Source organism: Diabrotica undecimpunctata, chromosome 3, assembly GCF_040954645.1.
Source record: "Diabrotica undecimpunctata isolate CICGRU chromosome 3, icDiaUnde3, whole genome shotgun sequence".
Lineage (NCBI taxonomy): Eukaryota > Metazoa > Arthropoda > Insecta > Coleoptera > Chrysomelidae > Diabrotica > Diabrotica undecimpunctata.
The window spans coordinates 81,325,961-81,352,456 of NC_092805.1; the positions used below are offsets into that span (position 1 = coordinate 81,325,961).

At 31.5% G+C, this 26,496-nt stretch overlaps 3 protein-coding genes across 4 annotated transcripts in view; 2 read left to right on the forward strand and 1 right to left on the reverse strand.

Moving 5' to 3' along the window:
* The window catches only part of CngB (Cyclic nucleotide-gated ion channel subunit B), a 50,770-nt gene extending 48,121 nt beyond the window's left edge, over positions 1-2,649 (forward strand). For both annotated transcript variants that reach the window (XM_072526137.1, XM_072526138.1), the window contains one exon: positions 2,242-2,649. In XM_072526137.1, coding sequence (XP_072382238.1) covers positions 2,242-2,424 — 183 coding nt within the window. In that variant the 3' untranslated portion in view covers positions 2,425-2,649. The remainder of the gene's footprint in view (positions 1-2,241) is intronic.
* A 5,791-nt stretch (positions 2,650-8,440) lies between these two features.
* LOC140435666 (SET domain-containing protein SmydA-8-like) overlaps positions 8,441-26,496 on the reverse strand; it is a 47,772-nt gene continuing 29,716 nt past the window's right edge. Inside the window, exons 5-6 of the mRNA XM_072524386.1 lie at positions 13,668-13,831; positions 8,441-8,611 (exon numbers count right to left, since the gene is read on the reverse strand). Of these exons, the coding sequence (XP_072380487.1) occupies positions 8,501-8,611; positions 13,668-13,831 (275 nt within the window). The 3' untranslated portion in view covers positions 8,441-8,500. The remainder of the gene's footprint in view (positions 8,612-13,667; positions 13,832-26,496) is intronic.
* LOC140437896 (uncharacterized) lies at positions 16,863-18,704 on the forward strand. Its single transcript, XM_072527688.1, has 4 exons — positions 16,863-17,407; positions 17,466-17,588; positions 18,062-18,352; positions 18,538-18,704. Exons 1-4 carry the CDS (start codon positions 16,996-16,998, stop codon positions 18,702-18,704), a joined length of 993 nt encoding a protein of 330 aa, XP_072383789.1. The 5' UTR covers positions 16,863-16,995.

Sequence of the window (26,496 nt, forward strand, 5' to 3'; positions counted from 1 at the left end):
CGTCATTGATCAGAATGTAACCCCAAAGAAACTGCATATCTTGATACGATGAGTGTTATGAATGCTTATGCTACTGGAGTTGCTTCTTGATAGGAAAAGGTGCAATTTCAGGCCACTTTGAAAAATAATCCATTGCGACTTTTAAGTAGTTGTTTCCTCTCTATGTCATCAAAAGTGGACCGACAATAGACACGTCGTTCAAAAGGTTCTCCGGAAAGATATCGTGCTATTTTACCACGATTTCTTGTTCTAGGGCGATACCAATCTTCTACATCTCGGCGGCAATTGATCCAGTAAAATTAGTTTCGAACTCTGGTCAGTGTTCTTTTGGCACCAAAATGTTCTCCGGAAAGGTTGCTATGAAGTTCTTGCAACATACTTTTAATGTGTAATTTTGGCAGTATCACTTGTTAAACTATAAGTACTCCATCGGGGCTTTTCGACTTCCGATATAATAGACGATTGGAAAGATACAGAGATTCCCATTAAGCCCATTACATCTTTATAGTTCCATTGTATTTGGTTATTTCCTAACAAATAAGTCTTACTCCATTTTTAAATCATTATCTTTCTTTTCGCTCTTTTTTTGGCACTTTTCCAACTATGAATTCTTATAATTGTCCAATATGAATGCCTGTATACCAATTTGATCCAGAAAATCTTTAGGTGCCTGAGAGTACGCCAAATGCATTAATCTTTTAACATCGGCTTCAAATTCTGGTAGGCTTTCGTTATGCTTTTGATATCGAATTTTTAGCTGACTTTGAAAAACTTGCTTTAGATACTGCTGGCCATATATTCTCTCTAAAGCTTGAACAAGAGAGGTATAACTGGGTGCATCTTTTGGAAGAAATTTCACGACTGTTACTGTCTGCCCTCGAAGCGACACTAGCTAGGAAGCTGCCATTTATTTTTCAGTCCATTCATTTGGTCTAACCGCAGCTTCAAATTAAAAGTTATAAGTTTTACAAACAAACAACAGTAGAAACAATATTAGATAAAGAACGTTGGGTATTAATTTTTCTTTCTAACTCAACTCTTTGTCTTTCTAATTAGATTTTAAAACATTTTGCTGTTGTTCTGTTTAATTTTCTAAATAGTTGTGTTATCGTTCTATTTTATTTTCTAAACCGGTTTTTAATATCGTTCTGTTGTTCTTTAAATTTATCTATTCTACTAGTAATTTAACTTATCTCTAAATTAGAATTTTCGTGAATTTGAGATAAATCATCCATAATATCCTCCTCTACTTTTCTAAGCCTCTCTTCTTCCTCTTGTCTATGCTTCTTCTCCACCTCCCTTCGCTTCTCTTTTTCCCTTCCTCTTTTTGCATACATTTCTCTTCCTCTTCTATACATCTCTCCTTCACATCACTACGCATCTCTTCCTCTTCTATACATCTCTCCTTCACATCACTACGCATTTCTTCCTTTTCTTCCATTTTTAAAAAACCGTGAGGGAGTCCAATGTTACACATCTCTGTAATCAATTTATTAAAACGCCAACTTGTTTACAATACACAATTACCACTATAAACTACACAATACTACTGTTACTTAAACTGTTAACATCTTGTTCAAGACACTACTAGACATTTCGGGATTTTTCGATCACATCTCGATAATTCTAGATTTCTTTAATACTCACTTCTTATTTTTCGTCAAGGAACTTTTTCTATATGCAATAAATCTCACTAAACTGTCGTAGCAATATACTAATTATATTTTGGTGAAATTTTTACACACTATTCTTAAAGTTCAGGTCAAGTTGTTTGTCAACTTAAGAAAAAACTAGTATAATGAATTTATTTCGTTCATGTCTACAAATTTACAAAATCTCTGCATACCTCGTTTATTGGTTTACAAGGTGACGGTGCTAGGTGCTAATCACATCATCCGAATGAGAAGTAAAAATATAAAAGTGATTTGCAATAGTATTTCTCACAAATCTTAAAATAAAATGCAGTAATTGGAAAGGAAATTTGATAATGTTAGTTTATCAGTAAGAGCAGAGGTTCATGAAGATATAATTCAGGAGGCAATTGGCTGTATAAACCGTTTACATAATATAATTGTATATAATGTTCCAGAAAACAACTCTATTCTTGAGTCGAGTAGATTAAATACTAAATTATTCGTACCTATACGGTCATCTATTCACATATTTATATTATTTCTCCCTATCTTAGTTACTGCCATATTTTCCATCATAATGTACTTACGTTTACTGTGTACTTTTTAGGTATTGCCTCCTGGTTCAGCTACAAACCGACTTCTGCGTTTCGGCAGTAGAGGGAAACCCTCGACAAATCCAGAGTATGACAGATTTAAATACAGAAATAGCTTACCAATAATAAAAGCGAGGTATGGTAGTTTTGACAATTATTTTGAAGGCAACGTAACTGTCCATCGCACCATGACTTGAATGCCAACGTATTCAACTGACATGAAAAGCTTTAAAATAGGTCCGTTTTGGCTTTGTTCTTTGCAGAATGGATAAGGATATCTATTCTACTTAATGAAATCAAAATGGAGAACACCCGAATGATATAAAGATGTGATATTGGCAACAAAACATATATAGGTGTTATTTATTATAGTTAAATATGTTATAGATATAAATAGAAATATACAATAATATTTTACCATATTGATTTTTTTATATTTTTAAAGTTTATGTGGAAATTTTAGTAATATTCCTTAATTCCATTCCTAAGTCTATTATTTAACCTTTTAAAGTTTTAACACAAAACATACAAATTTACTTATAAAATATAGTGAAATCTTACCGGTAATATTCTTAAGTATGCAGTACCATGGCGAACCGGAAAGTACTAAGGCGACGTAAATACATGTCCCTTGGAGAAGGGTATTTGGCAAGGAGACGCCATCTCTTCTAAACTATTCACCGCATAGTTGTAGAGCACTATGGGAAACACTAATTGGGAAAATATAAGAGTCAATATAAATGGATTTGAGATTTGCAGACGACCTAGTTCTTATTGCAGACCGGATAAATCATGCATGCCAACTTCTTCTAGATCTTTAGAGCTCTTGTGCACGAGTTACCATTACAATTAGCTTTTCTAAAACTCAATACATGACCAATCTTGTACTGTATACGATGTACAAAGAAAAAACCATTATACAGCATAAAAACATAAAACATAAAAATATTTAGCCAAAAGTGTTTTGGATATCAATGTTCGACAAGAGCCTCTTTTAAAAAACAATTTACCTGGAACTGAATGGGTATATTCATTACTGAGACGGCATAAACGAGAAATTACCAAAAAATTGGCGACGAATATTAAAAGACCTAGAGCTAATATTTCAAAAGAAACTTTAGTTGCCTACTTCGAGAATCTGCGTAGAGAATTAGAAAATATTCCACCTAATAATATTTTCAATTACGACAACACCAATGTGCAAGATAACCCAAAGGAAATGAAATTTCAACGCGGCACCAAGTATTCCGAACGGGTTTTAAATTTTACTAAAGGAGCAACGACTATAATAATGTGGGCTTCGGTTTCAGGATTGCTGTTACCACCATATACAATTTATAAAGTAGAAAAAATGTGGTTATAATGGACTGAAAATGGTCCAAAAGGATCACCTTGCTGTACTGATGGATGCTGCTCTGTAGGTTCTCGATATAATCGTGGACGGATAAATTCACAAACATTTTCAGATTGGTTTTCACCTTTTTACCACATGCAAAAAGTCTTGAAGGGCGAAAAATCATCATAGGAGATAACCTTTCCTTACATTTTACCGATGAGGTGATATTTTTATGTGATATTTTTATGCGAACAAAATAATGTGGGCTTTATATGATTGGTCAAAAACTATTACCCAACCACTTGATACCGGTTTTTTCCATCCCTTTCAGATGGCTTGGAGAGAAACTCTTAGTGATTTACAAAACTGTCACCTTACATTAACAACAAAAGATAAGAAAGATTTTCCAAACTTGTTAAACACTACCCTCGAGCACATGGACGAAAAAAAAGAAAAACAGCGAACGAAAATGCGCTATAAAACGAATTATTGTTTCCTCCTTTGCAGTAACGGGAATTTAGCCCTTCTCCACCGAGAAAGTTTTAAATAAGTTACGTAGAGAAGTTGAAGAGATTGAGGGCCAAATCGACAACCTTTTGGTACATTATCTAAAGGAGAAAAGATATTCAACTGCACCATCCAGGTAAAATATTAATCGATCCAAACTAAATGTCGATCCAGGAAAAGGTGTTGTAGCTCAGCAACCTAATGAAACTTCAAGCCACAGTGAAGAAGAGCCACCAAGTGATAATGAAACAGAAAGTGAAATGTCTAACTCAGATGAGTCTGACAATAATGATGGGGTTAGATGGAGAAGTATTGCCATTTTACCCTATCCTGAATTCCTTAATTCAGCAAAAACAGCTTGTATGTTTCAAAAACGGATTGATGTAGTGGAGATGTAGAATATCACTTTAAACTTAATATACATATGTTTAAACATGTTTAAAATTATGTTTTTTAGTGTTCTACATTACAGTACTAGCTCAACTTTGTCATTCTTTGGTTTAAGCATATTAAAATTTACTTTTCATACCTGTTTCATACGATTACTATTTTTAGAAAATATTAGTTTTGAATGAATATGGCTATTTAGTTCAGTTTTTTTTTAATATCATTGATAACTTTTGTTTGTGAATCCTAATTTAGGGCGTATTAGAATATTTTTGTTTTTTGTGTAAATAAAATAAATCTGTAGAAAAACAAATTGTGGTTTAAATTGCAATGATCAATTTTACCCCAGTATACATTTTTCAAAATGCTTACATTTTTTGAAAAATACTTATAACGTGGGGTGAACATGATCGGCTAATATTACATATTATGCTATTTTCATTCACTTAAAAAGGGGTAATCAATTTCGCCCCCTTCAGGGTATTAAATTGTTCATCCAGTTGTTTGCATTTTTTTAATCAAAATCTTAATAAAAAATATTTTTTATGGGGAAATATTTAATATATATCTTGTTGAATCATATTAGTAGAAAATATGTAGCAAATTTTACAATTTACTGCCATATTTTAGAATGAATAATTTTATAGTGATGAATTTCACCCGATTTTACGGTAATCTGTTTTTGTCCTAATAAGTTTTAAAGCTTTTTCCTCAAGCACTTGTCTCTATTGTTCCAGTTTTTATTCTAAATCTCTTTCAGAATTTCATACTAACACTACATCATCAGCATACATTAAGCACCAGAGAGTGTTAGCCTGTGGTTTACCTGTTATCTGATCCAACATTAGTTCTTCGACATGATAATAAAGAAGGACTAAACACCAAGTCTTGATACAATCCTACCTTCACATCAAATTGATCAGTCTCTTACATACCACCTGTCCCAACACTAGTTGTTATTCTCTCATATATGTTTCTCACAATAATCTTCATATATGCACCGCCAACTCTTTTCTTATTAAGCGCCCACCACATAATATCTTAAGGAACTATATCATATGCTTTGTTAATTCATATGCTATGCTTTATTTCTGTATTTTTCTATCAGCTGTCTTGTGATCATCATAATAAAAGTTACATCTGTTGCTGATCTACCTTGAATAAAACCAAACGTATTATAGAATAAATTAAATGGCCAAATATATGGCCTAGGAGGACAAATTCGTTAAACTTCCCGTGCTCGAATCGGTATCAATAAAGTGTTATGATCATTTCGGCCTATCCCAGCCTCATCAGACACTTGGGCTGATACAAATTCAACCTCCCAAAGTCTAACGAATGTCTCCCAAAATTTCACTACAACAGTAGTTAGCTTACAAAGGCGCCACCTGCTTTGGCGGCCGTGAACGAAACGATATGATAATATCGTTTTCTGTATCCTTTGCGCTATGCGAAATGTGTAAAAGATAAAATCTTTTAGCGAAAGCCGCTATCGCTTTATTAAATTAAATGGCCAAATATATGGCCTAGGAGGACAAATTCGTTAAACTTCCCGTGCTCGAATCGGTATCAATAAAGTGTTATGATCATTTCGGCCTATCCCAGCCTCATCAGACACTTGGGCTGATACAAATTCAACCTCCGAAAGTCTAACGAATGTCTCCCAAAATTTCACTACAACAGTAGTTAGCTTACAAAGGCGCCACCTGCTTTGGCGGCCGTGAACGAAACGATATGATAATATCGTTTTCTGTATCCTTTGCGCTATGCGAAATGTGTAAAAGATAAAATCTTTTAGCGAAAGCCGCTATCGCTTTATTAAATTAAATGGCCAAATATATGGCCTAGGAGGACAAATTCGTTAAACTTCCCGTGCTCGAATCGGTATCAATAAAGTGTTATGATCATTTTGGCCTATCCCAGCCTCATTTCGGCCTCATCAGACACTTGGGCTGATACAAATTCAACCTCCCAAAGTCTAACGAATGTCTCCCAAAATTTCACTACAACAGTAGTTAGCTTACAAAGGCGCCACCTGCTTTGGCGGCCGTGAACGAAACGATATGATAATATCGTTTTCTGTATCCTTTGCGCTATGCGAAATGTGTAAAAGATAAAATCTTTTAGCGAAAGCCGCTATCGCTTTATTAAATTAAATGGCTTAAATTACTGTTGTAGTGAAATTTTGGGAGACATTCGTTAGACTTTCGGAGGTTGAATTTGTATCAGGCCAAGTGTCTGATGATGCTGGGATAGGCCCAAATGATCATAACACTTTATTGATACCGATTCGAGCACGGGAAGTTTAACGAATTTGTCCTCCTAGGCCATATATTTGGCCATTTAATTTAATAAAGCGATAGCGGCTTTCGCTAAAAGATTTTATCTTTTACACATTTCGCATAGCGCAAAGGATACAGAAAACGATATTATCATATCGTTTCGTTCACGGCCGCCAAAGCAGGTGGCGCCTTTGTAAGCTAACTACTGTTGTAGTGAAATTTTGGGAGACATTCGTTAGACTTTCGGAGGTTGAATTTGTATCAGCCCAAGTGTCTGATGAGGCTGGGATAGGCCGAAATGATCATAACACTTTATTGATACCGATTTGAGCACGGGAAGTTTAACGAATTTGTCCTCCTAGGCCATATATTTGGCCATTTAATTTAATAAAGCGATAGCGGCTTTCGCTAAAAGATTTTATCTTTTACACATTTCGCATAGCGCAAAGGATACAGAAAACGATATTATCATATCGTTTCGTTCACGGCCGCCAAAGCAGGTGGCGCCTTTGTAAGCTAACTACTGTTGTAGTGAAATTTTGGGAGACATTCGTTAGACTTTCGGAGGTTGAATTTGTATCAGCCCAAGTGTCTGATGAGGCTGGGATAGGCCGAAATGATCATAACACTTTATTGATACCGATTCGAGCACGGGAAGTTTAACGAATTTGTCCTCCTAGGCCATATATTTGGCCATTTAATTTAATAAAGCGATAGCGGCTTTCGCTAAAAGATTTTATCTTTTACGTATTATAGAATATTTCTTTTTCTTTACGTATCTGTCTATCAATTACTCTTTCCCCTATTTTCATGATGTGGCTAAGTAGTTTTATGACGCTGTAATTTGTGTATTGTTGTATATCTCCCTTGTTTTTCTAAACAGGTACTAATATACTACTTCTCCATTTGTCTAGCATCTGTTCCACTTTCATTACTCTATTAAATAAACCTGCGCAAGCTTAAAAATCAATCAAATTTCTCAGAGGAATTGCCTGGAATTTGTCAGGAGTGATTATTAGGAACTACATGAGTAAACACTCCTTCAAACCAACCATCTCACTTTTTATAATATATAATATTTATACTATACATAATTCTCCCTTTATCTTTATAATATGTCCCTAAAAGTGTACCTACTTGAAAATGGTGACTACAAGCTATAGTTGGCCGTACTGTACTTACAGACCAACCAGTAGCACATAATAGTTAATAAACTAGCTAGACCAACACTCAATGATGTAGTGATAACTAACAATAATAATTTGCGTGTTAAATACACAAGAAGATCGCCAAGTACAACAAATAATGAATGGAAAGTACTAAGTATAATAAAGTGTACGGCTCTCGTACATATGCATAAGAAAATTTTTGGAAAGATACTCCGGCTTACCAGATCACATACAATATGTATGGCTCGATAACACGATGCTGGGGCGAGGGATTTTTACTAAAAACAAATAATACAATATTTGGGTCATATTACGAGAAACGAACAGAGATATAGTCAATTAAAACTAATTCTTCGGGGAAAAGTTGATAGAAACACCTGGAAGAAGACGTAGATACTTCTTGGTTATAATCTTCGAAAGTTTCGCTAACAATCACTGTACTTTTCTGCGTAGTTGTTAATAAATTGAGAATTTCATTACTGGTCACCATAATCTAGAACGGATAGGTATCTTAAGAAGAAAAACGAGAAGATTTGGCTTTATAAGAACGTTTTTATTGTGTTTACAAATTTTTATTCACATATTATACGCATTAATTTCCATTCACTTGTACAACTTGTTTCACAATTTCAGGAGCACTAGCATCGTATTTTAAAATAACGGCAGCTTCTAGTAGATACTTATTTGAACTATCTGAATTTATCTAAAACAAGAATTTGTGATCAATCTCTGTGTAACGTTCTTTAAAACAAAATCAGCGTTTATGCTGCATTGTCTCACATACATTATAGGAAATCACAGATCATTCCAATTATTATAACTAAATTTTTACTCCTTATCAAGGAAAATATTTGCAAGATTAACATTGTATAACAATTATAACTATTCATTTAATCTCATAATAATATTGTCATTATTCAGACATTGATCAAAGTATTAAGTAGTTAGATACTGTAACACCTACATTTTTTCTATATATTTATATATATATATATATATATATATATATATATATATATATATATATATTATATATATATTTCATATATATATATATATATATATTTATATATATATATATATATATATATATATATATATATATATATATATATATATATATATATATATATAAAGTAAACGTTAAATACTTCTGGTTCATTATATATATATATATATATATATATATATATATATATATATATATATATATATATATACATTTACATTAGGTGATGTAGTTGATGTATAGAGTTGCAAACTTTATCCATCAACCTCTATATTACACACCCCACATTTAATTTCTCCTGTTTATGTAGATTTATATTCAATTATCCTTACAAATCTCGCTTCTACTATACTCTGATAATAAATTGGGGAGGGTGACTTATAAACGTAATATACTAATTGTACGAGGTGCAAATCAAATACGCCGCTTACTAATAGGAAAATCAAAATAATATCGGTTCACAACATTTTGATAGCTCTCCGTACATTTTAATGGGTAATATGTGGTTGTTTACTGTGAGGTAGCTGTACCAATAGACATATTCACGATACGTTTTAACAAATTAAAATTTGGTCAGCACAATTTATCCGAATTCATAATCATTTACTCTCTATAAGTGACGTGTCATGAAAGCAGAAGGCACCTTACAACGAAATTTGAATTTATTTGAGACATTTATTTTGAAAAATGAAAAGAGGTAGACAACAACGTATTTTTTAATAATTTACAAGATCCCATTGCAGGATCACTACGTTTATAACTTAGTTAATCAAACTCACATTTTTTACATACATTTAAAATTAGGAGAATGCATTGATAATAGGTTTGTCAGTCATAAAGTGGCAGTGGTAGTAGTTTCTTTAACTCTTCGGAAGAAATATGACTGTGTCTGTGAAATGTTACAAAGACGTGTTGATGAGTATTAAAAATCAGTTAAAAGCCGAATATCTTTAGGTTTTCGTTAACGAAAATATACAAAGGGTCGACAAATGGCAAATCTATTTGTTGGAGTTCTTAACGAGTCTTATCATCATCAGTGGTGCTACAGCCCTAGTTGAGCCTCAACCTTCTCCAGTTTGTTTCGTCATTAATTTCTGTTCATCGCCAACTGTTGCCAACAGTCTACCTATTTTTGTAAAAGATATTAAACTTCTACCATTGACTATTTTTTTATACTTCTCGTACAATTCGAAATTATATCGCCTTCTCCAAATACCATTATCACAGATCATGGCCGCTCACTATTCTGAGTAGTATTTTTTTTTCGAAGACGAGCAGACGATTTGCGTCTGTTTTGGAGATAGTCCATGTTTCTGATCTATATGTCAGCACTGGTAGGATGAGCGTTCTATATATTGTTAGTTTGGTTTTTGGCTTAAATTTCTGTTTACATATGTATCATTATCGCTTGTTATGATATGAACCCAGATAGTTAAACTTATTTACTACCTCAAAATTATAGTGGTCTATGCTAAAATTATGTTCGGCGTTTCTAGCTTTATCTCTCATATTTGGCATCGACGTCAACATTTTGGTTTTGTTCCTCGTTTATTTTAAGCCCCATATTTTGTGCTGCCATCAAGTAGTTGGAAACCATATCTTTAAGTCCTCGTGTGGCGCGTGCGATCAAATCCAAATCTTATGAAGACTTATTAAAGATTGTTCCCCTGTTGTGAAACTCGACATCTCTTGCAGTCTTTATCAACGCCTTTCATGTCATACCATAGGAGCCATTTCCATTGAAGCGTTAACTCGACGTTTGGTTCATCCCGCATTTCGATGACTTGGTTCCAAACCTGCCTAACTACAATTTTTCCATTTTCGAGCTATTTACACAGTAAACCGCATAATTATTTAAAGTTTTGTTCCAAGTTTGGCGAATTGCATTAATTTAAAAATAGGCGCCAGAATATATAGAACCATTAGTATCTATGTACACAATGAACGTAGTTCGCAATTCCATATGTAGTTAGTAACACATAGCCACCTTTGGAATGGACATCTTTCGATGTAGGTGAAGTTAGCGCCATTTGTTTTATTATAACCTATGGTACAATGGACATACCATAGGTTGTTCTGTGGAAAGGAATATTCAAAACATTGTGGTAACGTAGAGCTTGATGGGAAACATTAAAGTTAATCTGGCTTAACAGGTTTGGACAAACAATAAATCCATGTATGATTTTATATATAAATATAGCTCCTGACATATCACGACGGTTCTTGGGTAAGGGTAAAGATAATTGTTGTTCGATACAGGAATAATCATGATGTTCAATAGTAGTGTGGACACGGTAAGCACAATATCTCAAAAATTTATGCTCTTTCTATGGTATCAATATTGTTCTGAAAATAAGGTGACCAAATAACTGAACAGTATTCCAAAAAATTAATTAAAATCCTTTGTAAAAGGTATATATTTAAAAAACCCAAACGGGCTGTGTTAGACAAAACGTTTTCGGAATACATTATTCCATCATCGGTGTCTAGGAGTACATGAATGTAGCCAGAATACTTAGGATGTTAAAGTTACCGTTGGATTAGGTAACATGGCGACATATATTCCGAAAACGTTTTGTCTAACACAGCCCGTTTGGGTTTTTAAATACATACCTTTTACAAAGGATTTTAATTAATTTTTTAATATATGGTATACAGCCAAATAGAGGAACGTAGATTCCTTGTGGATATTCCAAAAAAGTTCTAACTAAGCAACAATACACTAATCTTGTTGAATTAATGGAGAAATACTTGCAATTCCTAGTAACGAAACCAAAAAGTTTAAATGCCTTTATTGAAATAGAGTTTATGTGGTCACAGAAAGTAAGCTTCTCATCGAAAATAACACTCAAATTCTGATTGCACCAATTTTGTAGTAGGTCTATGTCATCTTATAGCAAGGCTTGATCTCTTAAGCTATCTATAACTTTCTATAACGAGAGGGTATTACCTGATATAAATGACAAAGAAGAGCAAGATTTTTTTTAAAAATATTTATTTTACAAGAAGTTTACACCGTTGTTTATTTATTACTTATTTTTATAAATTTTACTGCAGTTGTAATATTGTAGATAACCAGTATTCATTTTTCATTTAAAATAAAGTTAAGTTCCAAATGTAGCTACGTGCATTTTATTACGAAAAACCCTCCCCACACGAATAATTTAAAGAACTATTTATTACTCTTATATTTAAAGTGTTTGTCAGTATTACTACCTAATATTTTATAGGAAAGCAATAATTTGATTTGAAAGACCTGATTTGATCGACAGGGTTAAACTTAAAATTTCGTTTAATTGAAAACGACAATTGTGTAGTTAGCCACTTTTGGAACCAGACCATCGATTTAATATAGCGCCAGTTGTGCTGATCAAAAATGGTCCACTTGGCACGCTGATTCGTTTCTCACGGATTCATGCTTTATTAAAAAGAAGAAACGCCAGCGCATCTCTCTGCTGTAACCCTGCATATTTTTCAAAGGCTTGTGACAGATCGCCTTGTATTTGTACTCTGCAGATCACTTTACTCGAGTCATATTAATTTATGGGAAATGTTAAGTCCATTCAAGGCTTCATACAATTTACATCTTAGGGCGCTTAACGACTCGGGCGATTTTAAAAACTTATATTTAATTAGTTTTAAATCCTCAGAAAAAACAAATTATGGTACAATAGCTAGATTTGTAAACGAATCCCTAATATTTTTTTACACCTGATCAATCATCATTTGACAAAATATTATTAAAATTATTTCTTGAAAAATATGACCCCCTATATTCTATTGCCACTAGAACCAGTATTAACCAGATGGGGGACTTGGCTTAAAAGGGCTATATATTTAGCTGAACACTACCTACGACGGCATAAAAAGGGTTATTTCAAGTTTTGATTCGAATTGTACCACTATTGACAAAAAGTCTATTAAAAATCAATTGTGTTATATACAATTAAATTTCGATATCGTTGAAAGTTCAAATGCAAAATGAAAGGCTTAAAATGTATATCTTTACTATAGTATTTCTATTGTTGATTCAGTTAAAAACAAAATATCAAATCTGAATGGGGAAATTGGAGTAAAGAAAAAATTTATTATTTTTTAAACAAAAATAATGGTTTTACTTTATTATAAATAATATATTCTAAATAATATAATAAATATTGGAAACTTTGATGAAGATATTAATATGGATCCCTCTCTAATAGCAAATTTCAAATATGCCCCAATTAGGCCTTGTACCGTTGAGAGATGTTTTTATTTCTTTAAACAAACATAATATTACTTTAGAAAATATGAATGAGTATATGATTATTTATTGCAACAATCAAAATATGTAAAAGTTGTTTTATTGTATTCCTATTTATCTTGTGGTAAAAATAAAATATTTTAAGATATTGCATATTTTGCCGTTTTATTTCTCACAAAACCGGAAGTTTAGAAAATATATCAAGAAATAATAATACAATTTGTTTTAAATTCAAACATCAATCAACAATGTATTTAACCTAAACTTTAAAATTATTTTTATAAAAATAAGTGCATATATCTAAATTATAAATGCATATTTGCACATTATTTGTGCATATTTCGCCTATTTGACAATCCATATTTCATGATTATTTTAGACATTTTTTAGTGCATATTTTCCAGTCTCTAGTCATGACTATTGTATTGTAAAGATAATTGATGTAAATATAAATAAATACTTTTTAAGAATATAAAAAGTTGTTAATAGACAAAAAATACCTCTTACCTCGCTATTTCCCCCTTCTCTTAATTTTATTTCTTTGTCGCACATATATACTTCATAAAGTAGTAGGCCTCTAATCTTACAAAGGCCCAGACGCAACTTTAATAATAATTCGAGAATATCCTCGCAGAATTGTTTCTTAAGAGTTAAAAGGTCCAACGGTAACTCTAAAATATACAAATATTTATTTTATACCAGTAATTTTTAACTTTAAAATAAATTTAAAAAATTAAATTCTACCAACACACACTAACCCCACAGGAGTTAAATTTCTTGAAAAAATTATTGGTTTAATGAGTCCTACATGGTCCTACGATGTATCGTTTACGTAAATAATTACATACAAGCGTAAAATTCGGAAACGTACGTAGATGGCAGTTCTCAAAACGTAATGTGTAAAACAGTATGATGTAAAAATACCTACTTAGTAATTGGGGAAGGGGGCTTTTGTACTAGTTTTATCCATGGTACAATGAATACACAAGGTATGATATTGCGCATGACATTTGACAGCTGGCCCAGGAGTGTGACGTAGTTAAGATCGCCTGAACCACCTCGAACCCATTATTACAGCTTAACGTACACATTAATTTTGAAATTATGGTTAAAAAGTGATCTAATTTTTTTTTAAATGTTTTGTTTTGGTTATAATTGAATAAAAAATATATTTTCAGTAGCGTAAAACCTTTACTTCTCCTAAAGATTCAGGCGAAATATTTATTTTTGTTTTCATACATATACTAATAATATAAGTACTCTTTTTGTATGCAAATCCCTTGAAATTTAAAAATTTTCTGCAGAGGAAATACTGTGAATAGGTAAATAGTAGTAGATTTGCTTATTTTGATCCACTGTCACTCACTTCCAAGCAGTTTTACTAAAATAAAAACAAAATAGAGTACAACAGAGAAAAATCTGTTTTAGAATTCAATATGGTATTTTAGATGAGTTATAATGAAATTTAGTAAAATAAAAAATATACACATTGCTATAACCTACCGATTATTATATGCAAAATTTACTTATCAAACAATATAATAATATGAAAATAAGACACAAATTAGTTCAAACGCAAAACACAATAAATATCGACTTCAGACGACTTTACACCGGCAAGACAGAAAGCTTGTATAAAAACAAAAGTTCAACAATAATATCGGTTATCAATGGTGACTATTGCAAATTGCAAGTTATGAGATAATAAATATATTTTAAAGTATCTCAATACTGACTGAGTCATCTATTTTATAATAGAAAAATAATTTAGATATATGCTTATATATGTGTCTTTATACAAATGGTGTTTAGTTACTATTTATTTATACTGTATAGTATTTTTTTGTAAAACTGAAAGTTTTTATTTGCCATTGTATATCTGGTTTTGTACCTTTTTCAAAGTACGCTGTGCAATTGCTTGTTGCAATAGTGACAATGAAGATAAAATCTTTAGGTTTCATACATTTCCTAAAGATAGCGTGATCAGAAAACTGTGGATTATATCTTGTTGTAGATAGGATAATTTTAATACTGCAAGAATTTGTTATACACATTTTAAAACTGAAGATTACCAAAGAAATCTACAACAGGAACTTTTAAATTACGTTTCTAAAAAGGGTCTAAAACTCAAACCTGAGGCAGTACCTAGCCTTTATTTGCCTAAATCAACATCGGCTACCCTTTTAACCAACCAAAAGAAACGCGTACAAGGAGGCGAACACAGAGAGTCCAAAAAGTATGTTGAGCAGCTTCTTACTACTTCTAGGTTAACGACTTAAGTCTAAATCTTTATTTTTATTAATTATTAGTCATGAAACCTTAAATGGTTTTTTCATATCGATTTGTTAAGTAAGAAACTAGCCTCAGCCTGCTATGCAGTTTGCAATAAGAACTGTTTCGGAGGAAATCAATTTAGCATCTTCCAAAATAACATATTTTTTCTTTGTTAAATCATGTTATCATTATTAAAATTTACAATGTTATCATTATTATAAACAATACCAAGATAATTTTATGTGTGAATATTACAAAAATGTCATTTTAAATGTTGTGCAATATTGTGTGCCCTCACTACACTCATATTCGATGGCCAGCTAGCTCATTCGATATAAATAAAGTAGACTTTGTCATTATTTATTTTGATTTTGTGTTTAGTTCAGTAGGTATATATACGTACAAATTTTGTGTACCTCCATTACCACTTTTCTGTATCTTTTTAAACATCTGAAATATCGAACTCTGGAGTATAAGTTAATTAACCTTTACCTACGTGTAATAAAAGATAATTAAAACTTGTCTTATAAAGGATATATATGTTTTATAAAGGATAAATATTATAATAACATAATTTTATTATCTCTTTATAATTACTATAATTAAATTAGCCAAATTATATAAAAAAACTTAAAATTAAAAGTCTTTCCTATACAACTACATTCAAATGTTGCGGGAATAAGCGATCTTGACTACGTCATGCGCGAAAGTGAACTGATTTTGGAACATTATGTATCATACCTTGTGTATTCATTGTACCATGAGTTTTATCCATCGAGTTAGAATCTATGGAGAGGGCATCACGTGATTAAAAAGACCTCACTTCGGCCATATTGTTTTGCCACTTTTGACAGATCGTATATGTTTATTTACGTTGGTTGTTTTTCAAATATTTTTAGTTTTATAATACTTTTACAGAAACTGTAATAATATATTGTGGTAGTGCATAATAATGGTTTCTTGTTCTCAACGTAGTTGCAGTGGCAGAAGCAATGTTAATAAAAAATCTTCAGGAATAACGTTCTACAGGTTAGAATACAAATATGTAAACAAAGTAATGGCCCGTACTTCAGAGAATAAATTAATAGTATTTGACTGTATTAATTTATCTTTCGTCCGGTTCCACCAACGTGATCTAAGTAAAATCTTACCTAAGTTTTGCTTAGTCAAAAAAATTTCTTAGCTGTAATTTGCGTTCCACCATACAAGTTTTTACTTAACTTAACCAAGACAAAACTTAAGGTCTCAGAAATACCAACTTTGCAAAATTGTCAGAAATTCTTAAATTCTTGACTGGTTATTAATACAGAAACAACAAAAAAAGAAAAAAAAGAAGAACATTTGTGTCATTTTTGATGCTGTCTTTAATTCAATGTCAGTCATTTTAAATATTTACTATTTACTGTTATTGTGACCTCGTGATCTGCTTTCTTTTTATTAACTATAATAATATTATAAACTATAAGTTAAAAATTTAGTGATAGTTTTAAAAGTTAAGTTAATAGTTGTAGTTTTGTTGTCGGTGAAATAGTTTTAGTCAGTTAAATATTAGTTTGGAAGCATGGAAAAAGTCAACAAAAGAGTTAACTTTTCTTCTCAAGAAAAGGAGGAATTAATATCTTTGGTATCCAAATACAAGGATATTCTTGAAAACAAAAAAACTAACGGTGTGTCTGCCAAAGATAAAGATGCGGGATGGGAGAAATTAAGTTTCGAATTTAATTCGAAAGGTTTAAATACCTTTCGATCCAAAGAACAACTAAAGAAATATTGGGCCAATTTAAAACAATTGGAGAGACAGGCAGCAGCAAATATCAAAATAAATAGATTTAAAACAGGAGGAGGGCCGTTCCAGCCGCAAAATGAACCTGATGAAACAGTCCTAGAAATTATAAATTTTAAAACAGTTACGGGTTTAGAGAATCCATATGATGATGAAGCTGTATGGGACAAAGATCATTTTCTACTAACAGGTATGTAATCTTCAGTATTTAATATAATTCATATTATTTCAAATTTTCTTGTTTTTAGAGACAGAACATGAAACAAACAACTGTACTCCTACAGAAAGCACTTCCTACAGTGGTACATCAACAGTTGCTATACCAAAAGCTAATACCATTTTAAACTGCAAAGAGTTAAAGATTTGCAAAGGTAAGTAACATTGTAAACTGATCTACAAATGTATCAATGTTAAGGGTTCAAAACAAAATTATAATATCCAATGAAAGAAGGATTTCACCTTCAGATATTAAAGAATAAACAACAAATAAGCATATATATATATTAGCCTTGCCATAAAAAAAAGGTTTTAAAAAATATAGCCTGTTACACAAATCAATAAATATGATTAGTAGTATCAATAATATGGTAGTTGCTGATAGTTAAAAAAATCATTTATTTTATAACCAAATATGAGTCACATAAATGGGCATACATAATTCAATGTATTTTTTTAATAAATAAGTTGTATATGCTCACATGTTCCTTACGAAATAATTTTAACACTTTATAAACTCACATTCTACATACTACCATATAATATTGTAGTATAATCCTAACATTAGATTTACAATCATAATTGTTTCGAGCATTAGGCTTTAGTTAAATATTTGTACCTTTTCCAGATTCACAAGATGAAGATGTACTAAAGGTGATTCAAACTCCAAAAAATAAATTAAAACACCAAAAAAAATATAGGAACACAAATGATGATGATCTACCACAAATAGTAGAGTTAAAGGCCCAGTATCTGCAGTACCAGATTGAGGAAATTAAAGAGAGGGTGGAAATTAAGAAGGAGGAAAGAGCTTTTCAAGCAAAACTCCAAGCTCTACAGTTAAAAGAAAAAGAAGTAGAGGTGGACATTTTGTTGCAACAGAAGAGAAAAATTCAGCTCGAGAATGAAGCTCTCGAGAGTAAAATAAAAAAATGTAAATATTCTGAATAAAAAGTCATTATTACATTATTATTTTTATTTATCTACTGTAATAAAATTTACATGATTTTTGCGAAGTATAATACTTATATTCTATATTTGTTTACAATACATATTCGTTTATAATACACAAACTAGGTGAAGGATACAAATTGTGATATGTAGGGAAAAGTAATACTAGGAATAGAGTTGATATAACAGCTGATTTAGTAGAAGTTGTACGAATGAGTGATAGAATAATATCAGTGAAACTTGTACTTGATAAAGATGTATTAATGTTGTGTATATATGCCCCTCCTCAAACAGAGCTGGGTGAGAGTAATATTCCGTAAGAGGAGAAAGTTATAATACATGATTTTAATGCACATGTAGGCAAATACAAGACAAGATATGAAGCAATATGTGGAGGACTAGACTTTGGAACTAGAAATGAAGCTGGCAATGATAAGCTTGAATAAGCAACAACATTAGATATGGCTGTGAAACACATTTTTCAAAAGAAACTCAACTTATTAAAAGGAGACAAAGCCAATCACAAATAGAGTTTCACTATAAGAAAAGAAGATATACATGAATGTAAGGACATCAAGGTAATAATTAGTGAGACAGTAAACCAACAACATAAGTTGCTTGTGCTATCCTTAAAAATACTGCTATTGAAATACTTGGAAAAAAATCAGGAAAGAAGTTTGAGAATAAATAAAGACACCTGATGGTGCAGTACCACAGCTAAAGAAGTATACAGAAACATTTACAAATATATATACTACTATATATATATATACATTTTATGGACAAAGCTTATATGTTAAAAAAAAGGAATAATAATTACAATTAAAATTTACTAAAATTACATAAATCGTCAATATCACAGAATAAAACATAAAATACACAATCCATTGCAAAATTTCAGTATGAACTAGTTTACGAATAAGTTTAAGCTGCTGCATGTGATACCCAAATATATATATATATATATATATATATATATATATATATATATATATATATATATATATATATATATATATATATATATATATATATATATATATATATATATATATATATAATATATATTACTTGTACCTAAATGAACTGAACTTTCTTAATTATTCGTTGAGAAACTCTTCCACTGAATAATAAGGTCTTTCAGATAGATAGGCTTTTGTCAATTTATGGAACTTAAGGAAAGAATTTGTAGATTTAAGATGTAAAGGAAGATGGTTGTATAATTTTTTTGCCGAATATAATATAGATTTTTTTGATAACTTAGTGGATGGAATGGGTACATAAAAACATAGAAGAGAAATACAAATGAAAATATGTGGAGTGTAGTAAAGCTTTAGAATTGATAACAAAGACTTCAAAGGATATTCACAGTATAATTAAATTAAATAGCTTTTGGTATTTTTTATTATAACTAAAATTAAGCTTGAGTAAAATAATTTTCAATAAAATGTCTTCTAATATTATTATTATTTCTGTTTCCTGCAGGCACAATGTCATTGTCATCCATCACAATGTATTCACCAATATCATCATTGGCTGGAGGTTGTGGTTCGCCTTGCCTGACTGCTACATTATGTAGACAAGCTGTAGCAACAATAATTGCTAGTACATTTCTTAAATTTAGACGGCATCCATATGCTATAATAGGGAATCTCCGCTTCCAAACACCAAACAAATGTTCCACTTTTACTCTAGTTCCTATGTGAGCTTCATTATAACTCCTTTCTGCATTTGTTTGTGGATCCCTGAGAGGAGTTAACAAGAAGTTGGTGCATGTGTAGCCACCATCCCCTAAAAGTATTGTAATTTATTACTGATTATTAGTTACATTTAGGTGAGCACAATGTGTGGCTATTGAATTAATTTCAGACAGACATCACTCAATATTAATTTTGGTGATCATGTCACCAGTGGGATCTCATATCAAAGGATACCAAAAGATTGACTATAGTCCTGTATAAAATGGATAGACAAATATAAAAAAGAAATAACAACAAAATTATCTACTTCAGATTGAATCTAATACCTGCTTTTTAGTTTTGTGATTTTATAACCATTGTACACACTGGCTAATGTTTCTTTTGTAATATAAGATGCTCACCTAATAAAACTCCATTTGCAAAATCTCCTCTTATAAATCTTTGTTTTACTACTGAATTATTTAGAATAGTTTGGTCATGCGCAGATCCAGGCCATCGTGCTGTTATATTTTGGAACAGACCTTCAGCTGAGCATATCGCTTGAACGTTAATACTGAAATAGCCTTTTCTGTTCCTGTAAATTTCTGCATCATTGCCCCCTATAACAAAATAGCAGCATTATTATAGCTATATGCAGTAGTTCAGTGACTTTCTAAATAAACAATCTTACCAGGTGATGTTATTTTGATATGAGTACCATCAATGCATCCAACCACTCTTGGGAATCCTCTTATTTCATACCATTTATTTTGTTGCTCCCGAACTTCTTCTACATTATTTGGTAATTTGATGTAGCGAGGTCTCAGTGATGCTATTAAGGGGGTAACCCGTTGAACAATTCTGCAGACAGAGGACTTTGAAGGTCCAAAGATGTCACTTAGGCTTAATAAATGTCCTCCTGTGGCATATGCTCTTAGGCAAATTAAAAATTGGTTCATGGGACTTAAACATTTATTTCTGAAACAAGCAAAAATTTTAGTGTAAAGCCCTTTAAACTTATTTAATTTTATATTTGCCTTACCTTGCACTAGTAAACTGCAGATGTTCTTCTATTTGAGATAATACTTCAAACGCACTGTTTTTTGATAATCGAAATCTTTCAAAAAATTCTTTATTGGTATATGTCTCAAAATAGCTTGTGCGTTTGACATGTCTTGGGATTCTTATAACCAAATTATCTACTTGATCTACTTCATTCAATTGATTTTCCATCTGATTGTACTCATCAAGACCAAATAAATCTTCCGCATCGAAATCCAAAACGCCCAGATCCATCTTTTCAAAGTCACACACTATATTCTATATATACACTATAAACTATACTATACACTTTGGTGGAATTTACAACAAAAAAATATAAAAATAAAAATCCTATCAACACAAAAACCTACTTCCTACTTTTATATTATAGATTACTATACTACGATATACTATATACTATATAATAAGAATATAAAAATTAAAAACCAAATTAGACCAAAAAAATACGAGTTAACCTAACATCGACGATCAACAGAAGAAATTTAACCTCACTTATGTGTCAATATATGACAGAAGATGCATTTCAATGCATAGTCCAAGTTAAAATTTTTTCTTAAGTCGTCATAGTAGCTGACTTAAGCTTAAGCAAAAATATTTGTACTTAAGTAAAAATTTTTAGTTGGTGGAACGAAACTCAACGGACTTAAGTGAAAATTATTTCTTAAGATCAAATTTTAACTTAAATCGCGTTGGTGGAACTGGGCGTTTATGTATAATATATCGTGTTTTTTAGTGTTTACCGCGGGATAAATAAATCATAGTTTATTAAAAATGTATTGCACTTTTTTAGATTATGATTAAATCTTCTGAATAACTAGTCATATTTTTATAGTAGTTTTAATATTATTGAGTCCGGCCATGATCCCACCGCCATATTGATATCACAGTTAGCCACGCCCACCTACGCCGTTTTTAGTACATACGTTAATATGCTCATAGCTTCTCCATAGATTCTAACTCGATGATTTTATCTAAGGTCAATCAGGGTAAATGTGGACAAGGACAAATGAGGACATCGAAAATAAAATCGTTAATAAAAACGCTATGTTGAATTTGTCTTTGTATCTCCCTTCTATACTTAGGTGACATCTATCAGCAATCTACGAACTCACAATAAAAAGCTGTTATTTTACCGCACCTGACACTGAAAGTTAACCTATAAAATATTTGGTGCATCGGTTTGGTCGGCTGTCACGGTAAGTACTGTTACCTTAAAAATATTTAAAATATTGAATGTTTCTCATCACAGTTGGCTTTAATTGATTAAATAGAACATATTTTTTTAATACTTCATTTAACTGCAAACCATTGTGAGATGTTTATTTTGTGTGTCCACAATTACCCCAAAATAATGTGTACAAGAGGTAAATGAACACAGAATTTTGGGACAATTGCGGACCAATTACCCCTAATTACTATTATACAGAGACTTGGTTTCTAGTTGATACTCATTTTTTCGTTACAGGTTAAAATAAATTGCATTATGGTAAGAAAATGTATTAAAAAAGACCAGAGAAAACCTACACGGCAGAAAATGTAAAAGCTGCCGTAAACGACGTCAGACTTATCGCTCTTCTGCAGAATATTATGGACTTCCAAGAAGCGTTATATTCAATCGAATAAATGGAAGAAAAACTTCACTGAAATCTCTCGGCACTGGTCAGCATATTGCTCTTTCAAAAGAAGTTGAGGGTCAACTAGAGCAGTTAATTTTAGCGGGAGCTGACTTTATTTATCCGATGGATAAACAAGAATTATTATCTTTCGTTCAAAGTTATTGTCAAGATTCAAACATTTCCACTCCTTTTAAGCAAAATAAACCTGGTCAAGATTGGTATAAGAATTTTATGAACCGACATCCTCGATTATCATTAAAGAAACCACAAAGTTTGCAAAATAAAAGGGCCCTGTCTTCTGATCCTTTTGTTGTAGCAGACAATTACACTAAATTACAACAAATTGTAAATGAAAATTTATTTGATCAAATGCCCTTCCGGATATCTGGAAGAGCCAGTCTTCTTTAATTGGTTTGTTCGTCAGTTTATGTTTCCCATGTGAAAAAAGTTAAAAGATCACTGCCAAATGTGGAGCCTACTCAAAAAGCACTCTTAATGTTTGATGGACACAAAAGCCCATGGAAAAAATGGATACAAAAAGAAAAGCAGGCAAAGAAGATAAAACTGCATAAACCAGAACAAAGAAAAAGGTTCTAAAGAAGAATATTTCGGAAAGCAAATCTGATACCAACGAAGATTTGGAAAAAGAAATCCAAGAGAATATGAGTCAGAGTGATAGTGATATAAGCTTGAATTATGATACCGATGATGATACGCCTGGAAATATTTTAGAAGGAGATGTTAGTTCGTCAAAAAAAAATACGATTGAATTAAGTCGAGAAAAAACGCAACGAGAAGAATAGATGGCAACAGATAAGCCATCCACTAGTAATATTTCCCAACTATCAGGCTGCAATGATAATTGCTAAGATGTACTTAATCGTTATTTTACAGTAACCACTTCGAAAACATGATACGTTGGTCTGATATTGGAAATTGTTTCGGATAAAGAAGTGAAAATGACATTTTTAGATCGACTAGGAAGTACCTTTAGATGACCAATGCATCTGAAGATTTAGAATGTAGCGGTCGAATCAATTATAATGGAGGTATTTCCAAAAGGCAAAAATCCCGTAACATACCCTTCTATTAAGGACATTGAACAAGCCTGGAAAGAGTCGAAGATTTCTCACAAATAGTATTGTTTTTATTTAATTTGTTCGTTTTAAATTTAGTTAATCACTTAGTTGACAATGTACCGTTTAATTTCTCAATAAACTAGTAAGAGAAATTATCGATTTTATTATTTTTTATATGCATTAAATGATCAGCTTTTGTCTTCATTTACCCATTTTATTTTATAGGTGAGTTAAATTGGGAAAAATTGCAGTCTTCATTTACCTCGTACATTGGGGCAAATGAGGACATTTGACTTACGATTTAAAAAAAATTATAGAGTACTTGCTTTACACAAATATATGTTACAAGTTATAATTTCTTGAAGGATTATCTCTCCTCGATCACATAAAAATATACGAAAAATTTAATCACACTAATTGTTTCCAGAATATCTTTTAAAATTATTTAATTGTTAAAAGAGGCGTTTTTCATGAAAATAAATTTGTTTTTCTTCCAAATTCGTTTTATCCACTTGGTAGACGTTGATCTCTTATACAGACACAGTCTATGTCCCTTTAATCGTGACAAACCTCTACCCTTTCATGGTTTTGCCAATTATGGAAAGATGAAAAAGTCGTAGGATATTCACCAAAACACCACGTCCGGTAAATATGCTGGTTGAGGTACTAGAGTGATTTAGTTACCTTGCTACAGGTGAGACGAGAGATCTTCTTTAATTCACTCGTGAACAAACTTAAAACATCGTTGCAACAAAATACGTTTATTAATAATTTAAATTATATGCTTGTTATATATAAAATTATATCTTGAGACAGGTGGACGAGAGATCTTCTTTAATTCTTTTGTGAACAAACTTAAAACATCGTTGCAGCAAAATACATTTATTAATAATTTAAACTACATTACTTATTATAAAATGGTTGAGGTAGGACCTGGCATCAATCCCCTTTATACTTACAGCAATAATAATATTGACCTTGCTTTTCACGTTAATTCCGATTTTATATCTAATATGTAGGTCACTGTTATACATACATATTTATGTGTAGTCATTAGATTTCATGGTTGTAAAAACAAAATCCATGCGGGTGTAAATAAACAACGCTAATTTTTTATAACAAGGGAATTATTTAACAACTATCTCTGTTTGCGATACAAGAAAGGCACATAGTATATCGACATTGTTGTTTTTTGGACAAGAAACCAGGAACAAGCAACGATGTGTGAGCTGTAGCATTATCGTGGTGCAATACTCGTGAATTATTATTCTGCAGTTGGGCGTTTTTTCGAATTACTTCATATAAACAGCAAATAACTTCAACGTAATATTCCTTACTTCCGGACGACCTTCTTTTTTTCACTTTCTAAATAGTCTAAAGTATCACTGCAAAATCACTACGATCATAACGTAGTTAACCAAAGTCACATTTTTACATACATTTAAGAATAGGAGAATACATTGATAATAACAGGTTGCCAGTTAAAAAGTGGCCGTAAATAGTTTTACTTAACTTAATGATAATTAATTTTTGAACAAAAACATCGTTCATTTATTTTTTAAATAAATACGTTGCTCATGACGTGTAGGTATGTTATTTATATGAAATTAAAGCTAATTTTTTTAATATGATGGTAAATCATATTACCGTGGTCATAATGCATGATGGTCGTAAATTAGAGTTTCCAAATGTTAAAAACGCGGGGTATCAAAGTTGAAGTAAAAGAGAGCTAGCGCGCTACGCCACTGGTTTGTTATAGGGAATGTTAGTTTTTAAGGCCATTGCACATACCTCGATAGATAGTGTTATTAATATACATATTGTATATATATATATATATATATATATATATATATATATATATATATATAATTAAAAACACGTTAATCAACTTAATAACAGTATAACGAGCTTCAAAACTTGGTCAAAATAATCTGACACTCGCCATCCTTATCAAACCAGTGGCATTGCGTGCCAGCTCTACTCTTTTATAACTCGCGTTTTTAACAGCTGACAACCTTAATTTTCGACCATTTTTTCTCAGACCTATTCGCTCCGTGCGTGACAATGGTAGGGGTACTTTGAAACGATGCCAGCGTGCGTAGTGGCGAAATATGACAAAATTTGCCCTACCTTTTTACGCATAAATTTTATCAAAAATGTGTGCAAATACATATTGCGTATTTAATTGTGCTAATAATAGCAAAAATAGTAAGTGTAGTTTTTATAGGTTCCCAAAGATTACATATAAATTAGAGAAAAGAAAAAGATGGATCCGTGCTATTAATATGAAAAAGTAAATATCGCATAACTTCATTTTTATGCAATTTGAGGGGGCCTAATGACTGGCTCCCTACATAAGAAGGTTGGAAAACTTTTGATTCCAAGCCTCACTTCAAAGGACTTGTGAATGGATGTATCTCCATAGGTTTGGTTCTTCAGTGACCGTTGAAGGATAAGGATTGTTAATGTGAGTAAATATAGCTCCAGAGAAGTAAAATCACTTTTAGTTTATCGACTTATAATTAACTATTTTTAGAGTAGAGAAGCCTCAACACGGCCGTAGCTGACTGTACAATATCAAATAATTCTTTCTTTATCACACGTAAAAGAGAAAACCGTATTTATGAGAAAAATACCCGATTTCGGCGTAGAGAAATATTTTATACATGACTT

What these genes read in the sequence shown, in the direction of transcription:
- LOC140437896 (XM_072527688.1), top strand. Translation starts at nt 16,996, where the DNA reads ATGGAAAAAGTCAACAAAAGAGTTAACTTTTCTTCTCAAGAAAAGGAG. An exon ending in AGAGTTAAAGATTTGCAAAG is followed by an intron (nt 17,589 to 18,061) that starts GTAAGTAACATT and finishes TACCTTTTCCAG; the next exon opens with ATTCACAAGATGAAGATGTA. An exon ending in CGAGAATGAAGCTCTCGAGA is followed by an intron (nt 18,353 to 18,537) that starts GTAAAATAAAAA and finishes TGTGATATGTAG; the next exon opens with GGAAAAGTAATACTAGGAAT.